General features: G+C 64.2%; 1 protein-coding gene across 2 annotated transcripts in view; it reads left to right on the forward strand.

Moving 5' to 3' along the window:
- The window catches only part of SPEG (striated muscle enriched protein kinase), a 38,742-nt gene that overhangs the window by 10,367 nt on the left and 16,246 nt on the right, over nucleotides 1–12,129 (forward strand). The window contains exons 2-11 of one of the 2 annotated variants that reach the window (XM_084209330.1): nucleotides 938–977; nucleotides 2,056–2,090; nucleotides 2,486–2,575; nucleotides 2,848–3,043; nucleotides 4,266–5,785; nucleotides 6,728–6,871; nucleotides 7,683–7,865; nucleotides 9,546–9,757; nucleotides 10,023–10,111; nucleotides 10,308–10,489. In XM_084209330.1, coding sequence (XP_084065456.1) covers nucleotides 938–977; nucleotides 2,056–2,090; nucleotides 2,486–2,575; nucleotides 2,848–3,043; nucleotides 4,266–5,785; nucleotides 6,728–6,871; nucleotides 7,683–7,865; nucleotides 9,546–9,757; nucleotides 10,023–10,111; nucleotides 10,308–10,489 — 2,691 coding nt within the window. The remainder of the gene's footprint in view (nucleotides 1–937; nucleotides 978–2,055; nucleotides 2,091–2,485; nucleotides 2,576–2,847; nucleotides 3,044–4,265; nucleotides 5,786–6,727; nucleotides 6,872–7,682; nucleotides 7,866–9,545; nucleotides 9,758–10,022; nucleotides 10,112–10,307; nucleotides 10,490–12,129) is intronic. The other variant, XM_084209331.1, reaches the window with a different exon arrangement.

Below are 12,129 nucleotides of genomic sequence, written 5' to 3' on the forward strand. Positions count from 1 at the left end.
CCCCGGCCCTCTGCTTTCCTGGGATATGGCGTCAGTGCACACTGGGTCTAGCAGACAGGCTGCCCTCAGCTGGTCCCTTCCCTGGCACGCAAGTGCCCAGGCCTGGGCTGCAGCACAGAGGGCAGCCAAGTTGGCAGGGAGCTCCTGGTGCTTCCAGCCTGTGCTCGGTTCCCACCTGCCTGCCCAGACGTCATGGGCAAGCGCAGCCCCTGTGCCTCCAACCCTGTACCCACAGGCAGGTCCCCTGCTGCCAGGCAGCCTCTCTCTCAACTGGCATGGCCTCAACAGGGGAAGAAGGATGCTGTCCCCGTGCTGGGACAGTGGCCATGGTGGAGTCTGGGCCAGTGCCTGGAAGACATTTTGCTGGCCAAATCCCCATGCTGGCTGGGTGGCTTTGAAGGGGCTGCAGAGCGCTTGGGCAGCATCCCAGGCAAAGACTTCGGTGCAGGCTATGCCAGCTGCAGGCAGCAGTTCTGGGGCATCTGGGGTGCCCCACTGTGACTCGTGGGCTTGGGCTGGAACACAGGGCTGGGGTGCACAGTGCCATCACCGAGGGGACTCCGTGTGCGCGCGTGCGCACAGGTGTGTGAGCGTGCGTGGCTGGGCATGCGCTGCACGTGCCCACCTACAGCCATCCATCTCTGTGTGTGCGCGGGGGCGTGTGCCCGTGGGGCCCGTGGGTGCGCAGCGGGGGTGCATGTGAGCGCTGGCAGGTGTGCCCTGCCTGTGGGAGGGCGTGAGTGGGGCGACGTATGTCATGTGTGGTGCCAGAGTGCGTGAGAGAGGCTGTGGGTGTGAGCGGCGCTGCGCGTGCTGGGATGGGGTGTGTGTGTGTGCGTGTGTGTGTGTGAGAGGCGTGGTGTGGCAGCGGTGTGAGTGCACGGCAGGTATGTATCACCACGCCATGGGTAATGCTCTGTTCTCTTTTCCTTTGCAGAAGACCGGCCACTCGCGGCGCTTCGGGCGCTTCACGCATGGTGCGTTGAGTTACCAGGACCCGACTCCCCCCGCTGCCCCAAGTGGGCTGGGATGGGGCCCACCACCATGCTGCAAGGGGCAGCGAGCAGAGGCTGGGCAGGGCTGGATTGCATCTTGCCAGCCACAAAATAGGGTCAGCCAGGAGCTCACAGTGTCCCCCATGCAGCTGGTCTGCTCCTGGCCCTGCAGCTCTGCTTGCTCAGGGGCTGCCAGACTGTTGTGGCTAGGATTGGGAGTCTGATGCACTAGCAGTGCATGAAGCAGCTGGTCGTGTGCTGGGCTGCAGAGGGGTGCCTTGGAGTGGGGGGAAGCAGTGTGGCTCTGCACACACCTTGAGAGTGCAATGGAGAGGAGCAGTGGTGGGGCTGAGGATGTGTCTCTTACTTCAGGGGTTGTTGCTGCAGCTGGTGAGGACTTGGGCAGTGGCAAGGAGGAAAGTCATTCCTTCCCTGGCAGCATGGCACTAGTTTTCCTGGAATGGGACGTTAGGGTGATACTGAAATGGCCTTGCCACATCCTGCTTGGTAGGGAGCAGCTCTTAGTGATGCCCTGCCCTGAGAATTTTGGCTTTATCAACTGCAGTTGTGCTGTGGAGCACAGCTGTATTGTACAGCACTTGCACTGGTGGGGCAGAGGATGGACTTGTACATGCCAGGGGGAGGCTGTGTGCACATGGACACGTGTCTGTGTGCTCCAGGACCCCCACGAGTGCCCAACTGGGGCACAGACTGGGAGGGTCCAGCCCCAGGCTGAGATGCCCTGCAGGCAGAGAGGGATGTATGGATACTGCAGCAGTAAGGCCAGCAGCTCCAGGGATAGGGGGTGGCTGTCCTGCTGGGCAGGATGTGGCTGTGGCACGGGGAGGGAATGGTGCTGTGTGCTCACAGGTGGGACGGTGTGTGCGGGGAGAGGGTCTGTGTGCAGCGCTGGAGTGGTGTGCAGTGACTGTGATGCAGAGTGGAGACACGGTGGGGAAGTGCTGGGGACAAGGGCCCCCCGGCTGCCCCCCGCGTCTCCGCAGGCCGGGCCGATAACCAGGTGTTGATGTCTCTCTCTCTCTTGCTGCCCCTATGGAAGCGAAGTTTTCCGCTCCTGCAGGAAACAAAGCTATGGTAGGAAGACGCCTTCCCAATGCCATCACTGTCCCCATAGTGGACCCTGTGCCCCAGCCTGCCACCCTGCTCTGTCACTTCCACTGTCCCCTTGCTCTGCTTTTTTGTCCCCGTGCCACCTCTGCCAGCTGTGTTCCCACTGCTGGCACTGCCTCCCTTCCTGCTGTCATCTAACACTGTTCCTGCCTGCCCTTGCCCTGCTGGACTTTCCCACTCCTAGTCCTGCCTTTCCCTATTGGCAGCTTGTCCCTGCAGATCACAGTCATGTCTCCTGCCCTGGAGCTGCCTGGGCACTGCTCTCATGCTCCTGGAGCCAATGGGTCTCCAACAGGCAGTACTTGTGTGGTCTGCTGTCTGTCTGTACCCTCACTCCCTACTCTCCCCTCCCACCCCAGACTCGGAGACAGGTGAGGATGAATCCAGCGACCCCCAGGTGACACAGCGCAGTGATCTCCAGGATGAGACGGCCTTCAGCACCCCCACAGGTGAGCAGGGACACTTGGCTGGCACTGAGCCCTGACACTGGCTGCAGGCCACAAGGCCACTGGCTGCTGGCCATGACTCCCCACAAGGCCTCTGCTGGCCAGGCTTTGGGGGTGTCCATGGAGAGGGAGCTGCGATCCATCCATACAAAGGGGGAAGGACTTGAGGCAGCAGGGTGCTGCTCAGGACACCCCATGGTGGTTCGGCCCTCTCTGAGCAGGATGCTGAGCTTGTCCCACAGGTACACAGTCTTGGCTCATCCCTCTTCTCTCAGGTGGGTCTGACACCCTCGTGGACGCCTCCATGAACACAACGCCGACCTCGGTGCTGGCCCTGTCACAGGCAGAGGAGCGCTCCAGCTGGTCAGGCAGCCAGCAGACCGTGGTGGAGAAGGAGACGGATGCCAGCCTCTCTGCACGGGGACCCTACCTCCGTCCCACTGCCTGGCCACAGCCGCAGGGAACCCCAAGGCAAGCAAACACGCCGGCCCCGCGTGGCGCCGAGGTCCGGCACCTGGGCGTGGAGCCGCTGGTGCGGGCATCACGGGCTAATCTGGTGGGCACGAGCTGGGGGTCAGAGGATAGCCTTTCGGTGGCCAGCGACCCGTACGGCAGCGCCTTCAGCCTGTACCGAGGACGGGCGCTCTCGCTCCACGTGTAAGTAGCCAGGGGGAGCGCACGGAGGGGACATCGCGCTGGGGCCATCTCCTTCCAAACCCTGCAGCCATCTCCTTCCTTCCACCCGGGCTTTCTTTGCCTTCACCTTCCCCGATGAGGAGTGGGGACTCTGAGCAGTAGGCAGCCTGTTCTCGGTGAGAAGGTGGGAGCAACGCAGCCTGGGGGTGATGTAGAGCGGGGTCCCTTTCTGCTGTGGCCAGGTTGAGGCTGGTGTATCCCCTGTGCCACTGCTTGAGGTGCAGTACCCCACCTGCAGATTATACCATAGCCATTTTCCTCTTCCACCCCACCATGGTGGGGTGCAGCCCACAGCGTGGGGAACTGGAGGTGCACAGTAGCCTGAGACACACATAGGCAAGTGTCTGCTCATGGTTCAGGGGTACTGCCTCCCCCGATCCTGCTGATGTGCTCAGAGCCCCCGTCCCTCCCTGCTGCCTTTGGTTCCTGCAGGCCTGCTCCTTTGACCTCCATCTTGCTCTTTTTTTTGTTTAAGGCTGCTTCTTCCACCAGAACCTCATCTCCACCTTATGATTTCCACTCTGCGTTTGCTGAGCCCCTCTGGGGGCAGTGATATAGGAAGATGTGCCCACAGCAGCATGTGCACAGGCAGGGCTTGCAGCCTTGGGGATCCCTTCTAGCCCAGCTGCACTGCCTCAGCACACCAGGACACCCCAGCAAACTGGGGCACACCCCCAGCCCCTGGCCCTGTCTGCATGGTGGCCCTGGGGAGGGGACTCACTGGGTAACCCAGCATCACCCTACTGCTCCACATGAGTACCCCTGGGCAAGGGGTCCCAGCAGCTCAGGACTCTCGCCTAACCCAGCCAGTTCCCAGTGATCTTGGGGTGACCAGATGCCATTGCTGGGACCCCTTGAGTCTCCCCAGGCTGCCCTGACTGTTTGACCCCGTTGCCATGCCCCATTGGGCACTGTGGTGCAGGCTGGAAGCTGGAATGCAGCCAAGCAGGTACAAGGGTGGTCTCTAAGCCATGCTCCTCTGTCTCTGCCCTTGCAGCAGCATCCCCCAGGGAGGCTACCGGAGAGATGACCTCCACAGAGGCCCTGTCTCTCCAAAGCCTGGTGCAGAGCCACCAAGATCCCCTGCTGCTCTGCCACTGACTGCCAAGCCACCCATCGTCCGCTCACCATCTCCTCGTGCTGGAACATGTCTGCAGCCACCCGCTGGCGCCGTATCCCAGCCTGCTGCCCGTGGCCCTGGCGTCCCCTCCTTCACACCTGTGACCCCCCGCAAGAAGTCCTCAGTGCCGGTAGAGTACCAGGACATCGTTCCTGAGGAGTACGAGGAGAAGATCAAGAAGCCCAAGTCCTCTGGGTACTCACAGGGTAGCACACAGGACTCCCGTCCGCAGACACCCATGAGCGACACCTCCGGCCGCATCTCCGTCCGGGCATCCCCCAAGCTGGTGCGTGCTGGCTCCAGGATCTTTGAACGGCTGCAGTACTTTGAGGAGCGGCAGAGGAGCCTGGAGCAGGACAGTCCCTTTCCCGCGCGCTCCAACCTGCCCCTGCGCAAGACGCGCTCCTTCGACCAGCCCGGCACCGGCACACGCCGTGCCAGCACTCCGGGGGGCTCGCGGGAGGACCTGCGGGAAGGCGGCCGCTGGGAGCCGGGCAGCACGGCAGCGTGCCGGCGCTTGGCCTTCCGGCAGAAAGCCGCGTCCTTCGACGAGCGGGGCAAATTCGCCAACCGCGTCTACGCTATCGAGCACAAGTTTGCAGAGGAGCTGACCCGCATCAAGCGGACAGTGTCCAAGCAGCAGCTGCGGCGCTCCCAGGAGCTCTGCAAAGCCGGGCTGCCCCCGGCACCCTCACCCCCAGCGACCAGTGAGCCCCCCGCTCCCCGTGCCCCCCGCACCTCCTCCTCTCAGGGCACCGGCGGACGCAAGGCACTGCCACCCAAGAGCTGCCCGCCAGCAGAGAGCACACACGTCATCCAGCACCTGGCACTTTCCAGCGTGGCGTTGGTGGGACCCGATGGGGAGCCACTGTCAGGGGGGCAGCGCGGGAAGAGAGCCCCGGTGGGGGGGGGTGGGGCAGCTGGACAGCCCAGCTCGGCGGAGGATGCAGGTGCCAGGAAGGGTCTGCAGCAAGAAGGCGTTGGGGAAGTGAAGAAGAAGGAGCAGTGGCCATTGGCACAAGCCAGCCCGCAGGGAAGGGTGTCCCTCTCGCAGGCGGGGCCCGCCGAAGGCAGTCTGTACCCAGATGGAGGCCCTGCCCGTGGCCCGGGGGCACTGAGCGAGGCTCTGGCTGCCCGACTGGCTGTGCCCCACGGACTGTACCGGCGGCCAGAAACGCCCACAGAAGTGAGGTTCCTGCCTTGGGCAAAGCCGGGGATGGAGCAGGAAGCTCGTCTGGAACGAAGCTGGGCAGGACAGCACGGTGTGGGCAGGGAGGTGGAGAGAAGGCAGATGAAAGTGTCGGAGAAGAAAGAGAGTGGCCGGATGGCTCAAGAAGGCAGGAGCACACGGAGCAAGGGGAAGGGACGCCGAGCCAGGCCCACTTCTCCAGAGCTAGGTATGGGCATGGCTTTCTGCCCTCCTGCAGGCACAGAGCTGGCCTGGCCTGCCCCTGGGTGGGTTAGGGGATCTCCAGCCTGCCCCTGGGACGTGTGGTGAGCCCAGGGATGGAGGGACGAGACTCTGGAGGCTGGGGTAGTTGGCACCAAGCAGTGCCTTAAGACAGACCAGCCTGGCTGCTAGTTTGCTGGGCCTTGAGGTTACGCTTGCTATCTTCTCCATACCTCCTGTCTGGCACTGGAAAGATACAACATGCTGACTTGTGGTCTGGGGCACAGGGCACCCACTGCAACTTGTCCTGTCTGGGCCACGCTCGGTGGTCCAGGCAGGGCATGCAGCCCAAGCTTCCCCAGGGGAAGGTGGCTTGGCTGGGTGAGAGGTGTCCTGTCCATCCCAGCATGCAGCAGTTAGACCAGACTATACCTGGGCTGGGAGCTTTTAGGCTCTGCTCTAGCCAGAGAAGTGGCAGGCCCACATGTCTGAGGCTCCCGGCACAGCCCCAGGACTTTTGTCTGTGTGCTGGGGCTATGGGAGGGAGCTGGGAGGTGCTTGCTGATGTATTGGGGTGCAGCAGCCACCATCCCATGAGGGATTGAGGGAAGTTCAGGGCAGAGGGTGCAGCAGGCTATATGACCCTCCTTCTTCCACAGCCTACTGTCACCTCATTTCTTATGCCCTATAGGGATGTACAAAAAGCTGTATGCTTCCTGCCCCTTCCTGGTCCCCTGTCTTGTCCCCACTGCCTGCTCTGTGCCATGGTGGATCCTGATGTGTCCTTTTCATCGACTGCATGGCCGGAGTACCTGCTGATGCCCCAGAGAGGGTGTGGTTGAGCAGTGGATTGTGAGACCCATGCTCTGCCTGCATGCAGCCCCGCATGGCACAGCACCCCCCCACTTCACCCTGCTGACAGACACGGGGCCCATCTCTCCCTGTGCAGAGTCCTCAGATGACTCCTATGTCTCAGCGGGTGAAGACCCCCTGGAAGCCCCCATCTTTGAGATCCCCATCCAGGACATGTCCGTTGTCGTGGGGGCAGAGGTGCTGCTCAAGTGCATTGTCACGGCCAACCCCCAGCCAGAAGGTGAGCTGCCCCGGAGCGGGGTGTCAGGGGCACGGGTATGGCAGAGGAACTCTCTGCATGTCTACGTCCCACCTGCACGGCATGAGTGGGACACCCAGGCTGAGCTGGGTATCTCAGGGGAGGTGATGTGCCCACCCTGGGAGCACCTCTTCTGCCCTTCCTCCCCTCAGACAGGAGCGAAGTGCTTGGGTGCTGCCAGCCGGGACAGGGGGCAGAGGACAGGGTGCCTGCTGTCCCCCAGTGCTGGGACGGGCTGTTGAGAAAGTGGGAGAAGGGCTACTGAGCGTGCCCGGGTAGGGACGGTGATGCAACCTGATCTAGTGGGTGGCGTCCCTGCCCATGCCGGGGGCTGTGGGGGGAGTGCGGGGGTGGATCGTGTTGGAACTAGATGATGGTCAAGGTGTCTTCCCACCCAAACCATTTTATGATTCTCTGATGCTCTGAGCTGCTGTTGAGGCAGCTCAGGTGGTTTCCCGGGGCCAGAAGCTTAGGGCTGATGGCCTCCGGCACGCTGTATCCAGGAAGTGCGCGGGGGCAGCTGGGCATCCAGGGCCGGTCGCCAAAGCCGGGCAGAAGCCAAGCCGCTTTAATTCCCTATTCCAGCCTCCACTGGAGGGCAGGAGGATGTCAGGAAGCAGATAGGGACCAGCCACGGTCTCTCCGTCAGAGGGCCGTGGGATCCCTGCTGTTCCCAGTAGCAAATGGATCCTCAGGCCAGGCAAAAGAGCGCCTGGCCTCCCCGGGCCCCTGCGCGGGCCCCGGGAAAGCTCGGACTGTCCTGCCCACGCGTGACCCCCGCCTCTGCCGGCAGTGTCCTGGAGGAAGGACGGGGTCCCGCTACGGAGCAGCACGACGCGCCCCATCAAGGCGGAGGGCGAGCGCCACACGCTGCTGGTGCGTAGTGCCCGGGTGGCCGACGCCGGGCTGTACACTGTCACCGCGGCCAACGAGGTGGGGGCCACCTGCTGCAGTGCCATCCTCAGCGTGCGGCCCGGTGAGTACCGCGGCCGGCGGATGGAGGGACGCGGGGAGGGAAGGAGGGAGGCAAGGAGGGAGGCAGACAGGGAGGGAGCGAGGGCTGGCGCCGCGGCAGGCTGGCTGCCAGCTCTGCCGCTGCTGTCACTGGGAAGAAACCGGCTTCCTTACCCTACATGGCTCTGTCTGAACCAAAGCAGCTGACGTGCTCCCGGCAGCCATGGAAGGATCCCGCCGTGGGGGGAGCGGGGTCAGGCTGTGAGCATCCCCTGGCACCCAGCAAGCAGCCCAGTGTCCGGCCCCCACACCTGCCCCGTGTCCCGCTAGACACGGGGGTACCTCAGCCTGCTCTACAACCCGCAGACCATGTGGGTACCCCTGCCCTCAGCCTGCAAACCTTGTGGGTACTCCTACCTCCAGCACATGTACCGTGGGGATATCCCAGCCTGCTCCCCAACCCGCAAATTGTGGGTATATCCCTGCGCTCCACTCCGCTAGCCGCGGGGAGACCCCCGCCCACAAACCATTAGTTGTGGGGACACCCTGCCTGCCCACCAAACTGCTAGCTGGGGAGAACCCCCCTGAACCCCCCGCCGCTGGCCATGGGGATACCCGGCCCTCTGCAGCCCCAAAGCCCTCCCCATTCCAAGAGAGTGTTTCTGGGCGGCAGGCAGAGGCTCAGAGCCGCCCCGAGGGCTGGAAGGACCCAAAACTTCCCCGCTCCGTGGTTTGGCGGGACTGCACACCCAGGGGCAGCCGGGCACAGCGGCGGGGGGCCGGAAGGGGCCCCGGCGGACCCCGGCCCGCCTCGGGCCCTCCCCCGCGCTGCTGGCCCAGCCCCGGGGGCCGGCCGGCGCTGGGGCGGGGAGGGCTCAGCGGGCCGACGGCGCTGCGGGCTGGAGTCGCCCGGCACCGGCAGAGCCGCGGGCACCGAGGGCGATTCGGCGGTGTGGCGCGGGTCGGCTCGCGGGGCCGCCGTGGCCCCGGTGAGTGCGGGGTGCTTCGGGGGCGGGGGGAGGGTTCGGACAGGGGAAAGTCGGGTTCAGGCTCCCAACTGTCCGCTGGAAGCTGCCCGCGGGTATCACGGAGGCGCGGGGACACAGCCCTTGCCCGGTACCGGGAAGACCGCCCGCCACCCCCAGTCGCAGGGCAGGGAGCTTGAGAGCGCTCCGGCGGCCGGCCAGAGGGGGCCGGCACCCCCATGGTAGCGACTAGGCTGTGTCAGTCCGCCCTGGGCTCTGCCGCTCCCCATCCCGTCCCCCGCCAGCCGCTGTATCCCGCACCCCGCGAGTCCCCCAGTCCGGCCCCCGATGGCGCGGACCGGCGGGCGGGCGGGCTGCAGGGGGGAGCGCAGCTGCCAATGTCACCTTCAGCCGTGCCGGCCCGGGCAGGGACAGCCATCCCGGGAATCCGGGCGGCTTAAGGATGGGAGCGCGGGCTGCTGCGTAAGAGCCACTTGAGCCCTGCTGTCGCCTTGTAGAATATCGCGTCCCCTTATCTATCATCCCGCGGCGTGCTTGCTGCTCACCCCCTCCCCCGGCGCGGCCACGCACCCCTTCGCTGCCGGCCATTGCCGAGCCGGGATGTGCCAAGGGGTGGGTGTCCCCCCCTGTAATGCAGGGTAGTGGAAGGGGGTGCTCCAACCCGCCTGTCCGGCTCCGGTTGCTGCCAGCTCCTTAACCAGCCTCTCCTGTGCTAGCACCCGTTGTGGAGCGGCATGGGAACTTGCCCCCCGCCGTTGGCCAGGCCAGCCCCATCACATCGGACGAGGAGTACCTGAGCCCACTGGAAGAGTTCCCCGAGTCCGGCACCCCCCAGCACCGACCGGCCATGAAGCTGCAGCCAAGAGCAGAGCATGGGGCTGCCCGCGGCTCCCCTGAGACCACCTTCAAGGCTTCACCCACCTTTGAGGTGAGAGAGCAAATCCCCCTGGGTAGAGGGGTACAGTGCCCTGTGACTCCGGTACCCTGGTCCTTGGTGCCAGGAGGTGCTGGGTCAGGTTTTCCTAGCTCTTGGTCTGATGTGGGGTCCTCGCAGCACCTGGGCAGGCTGCACCCCACCATCTTCCCTAGTACTCCTGTTGTGATAGGGGACAGAGAGCCCTGGGTGCAGTGGTGGGGGTGCATGGTCCTGTGTGCAGATGGTGCTTGCTGCTCTCTGACCCCTCTTTCCCCAGGTATCCTTGTCGGACCAGTCGGTGCTGGAGGGACAGGATGTTAGCATGAGCGTTCGCGTCCGTGGGGAGCCCAAGCCCATCATTTACTGGTGAGTCCTGCTGCTCTCTGGGGTTACAGCTGGGCAGAAAAAGAGGGGACAGGAACAGTCACCTCTCCATTTGGGGATGGTTGCATGTAGCTCTGATCCTGAGCAGGGAGTGTTGGAGAAGGTTTTTTTTGGGGACAGCCAGGCTGTGTGTGCAGGATCAGGTGTGACCATGATGCTCTGCCTCTGTCTGGAGCAGGCTGAGAAACAGGCAGCCAGTGAAGTATGGCCGCCGGCACCACGTGGAGGAGGCAGAGGGAGTGCGGGGGCTCTTCACACTGCACATCCTGGCGGCGGAGCACACTGACACCGGCTTCTACACCTGCAAGGCCGTCAATGAGTATGGCACCAAGCAGTGCGAGGCCAAGCTGGAGGTCAGAGGTAAAACTCCCTGAGTATGTCACCCAAGAACCTGAGAGGCCAGCTGGCTCTCGTGCCCTGCATGAGCTGTGGGGAAGGGACCACTGCAGGCCCCCCACTATGTGGTGTGACATAAGAAGGGGACAAGCCAGCTCCCCCTGTGGTGGCAGAGGTGTGGAACAGGAAAGTGGAGCTGCGTGCCTGGGGCTGTCTGCAGAGGCTGGCCCTGCAGCAGAAGGCACTCTGCCTTGCTGTCTCATCCAGATGTGCAGCCCTGGGTCCCACCTGTTGCCTGCTGTTCCAGAGCCCCACTGATCTGACCCAAACTCAACTGCTTCTCACAGCCCAGCTTCACCCCACGTCCCCCCACACACACCTATGGGGCGAAGTGCTGCCCCTGGCTGATCAGGGAGGGCTTTTGGCCTTGGGGGCTCTGTAGGAAACATGTCCTCATGCCCTGCAGCTTGCTTCCTCCTTGCCCCAGGCTACCTGCAAGCTCTGTGCCAGGCACAGGGCAACTTGCAGGAGTCCCTCCCTGCCCATTTCCAGCAATGTCCCATACGCATGGGACTTCACTGTCCACTCCCCTTTCCTTGCTATCGCTCCCCGGCCCTGCTGTGGTCCTCCTAGGACCCCAAAGTATGTGTGCAGTTTTGAAGGGGTGAGGGGGGAGTTGGGACTGACAGCCAGGCTCTGCCTGGTATCCCCAGGCCAGGGAAGGGGCCTGTGGGGATGAGTGATGCTGCCTCCCTCCTCTTGCCCTTTGCTGTGTGTGCCCTGCTCGCCCCAGCCCTCCCTGCTGATGGCTGCCTGAGCCCCCGAGCTGTGCCGATCCCACCCCGGCCTTGGCTGCGCCGCTTGTACGCTGCCGGGATTATGCTCCCAGCCTACAGCACAGCGCGGCGGCACGGGGGCGGGAGCGGAAGCCGTCCCAGTGTCCCACGACCGGGCAGGAGCCGGGCTGCAGGGGTGATGGCCTAAGCCCAGCCCTTCTTGGGGGGCTCAGCAGATGGCTCCGTGCCTCGCTGCCCACTCGCACCCCTCGTGCTGGCGCTGGTATGTGTGTCCGTGCCGGTCCCGTTGCTGCTGCACTAACCCTTCTGCTTGCTGACTGCGGTTTTTGTCTGTACGCAGGGGGAGTACGATAAGGGGGTGCATCTCTCAGAGCCGCGGCTGCGGGGCTCTTAGTTGGACACCTCTTAGGCAGTGGACCTCACCTTGTGTTATTACCTCCTTCTCCATCCGCCGCCTCGTCCTGGACGCACCGCGGGGACGCGCGGGCCCTCGACTGCGGGCCGGGGCTCGCCAGATGGCCGGGGCAGGCGTCACTGAGGCGGGGCGGGGGAAGCAGCAGGGGAGCAGCAGGCGCCCCCTCAGCCGGGCCAGGGTGCCCATATGATGCTGTCTTGTCTCTTGCTCCATCCGTTTGTCCCTGTCTGTGTGTTCTGCTGCCTCTCTCTTGCTGCCCAGGGAAAGGGAGCAGGGAGCTGAGCCCACGGTTGCCGCCGTGCCGGCCAGGGCTGTAGGGAAGGAGCTGCAGTGCGGTGGCAGCTCTGTGACAGTCACCTTGGAGCACGGGAGACAGGAGACCCCAGGGACCCCACAGGGGAACACCCTGCGTGAGGTGCAGGCGGGAGGGAGATCACTGGCCCCTTTGGCTC

This window comes from Fringilla coelebs (assembly GCF_963513975.1).
Source record: "Fringilla coelebs genome assembly, chromosome: 7".
NCBI lineage: Eukaryota > Metazoa > Chordata > Aves > Passeriformes > Fringillidae > Fringilla > Fringilla coelebs.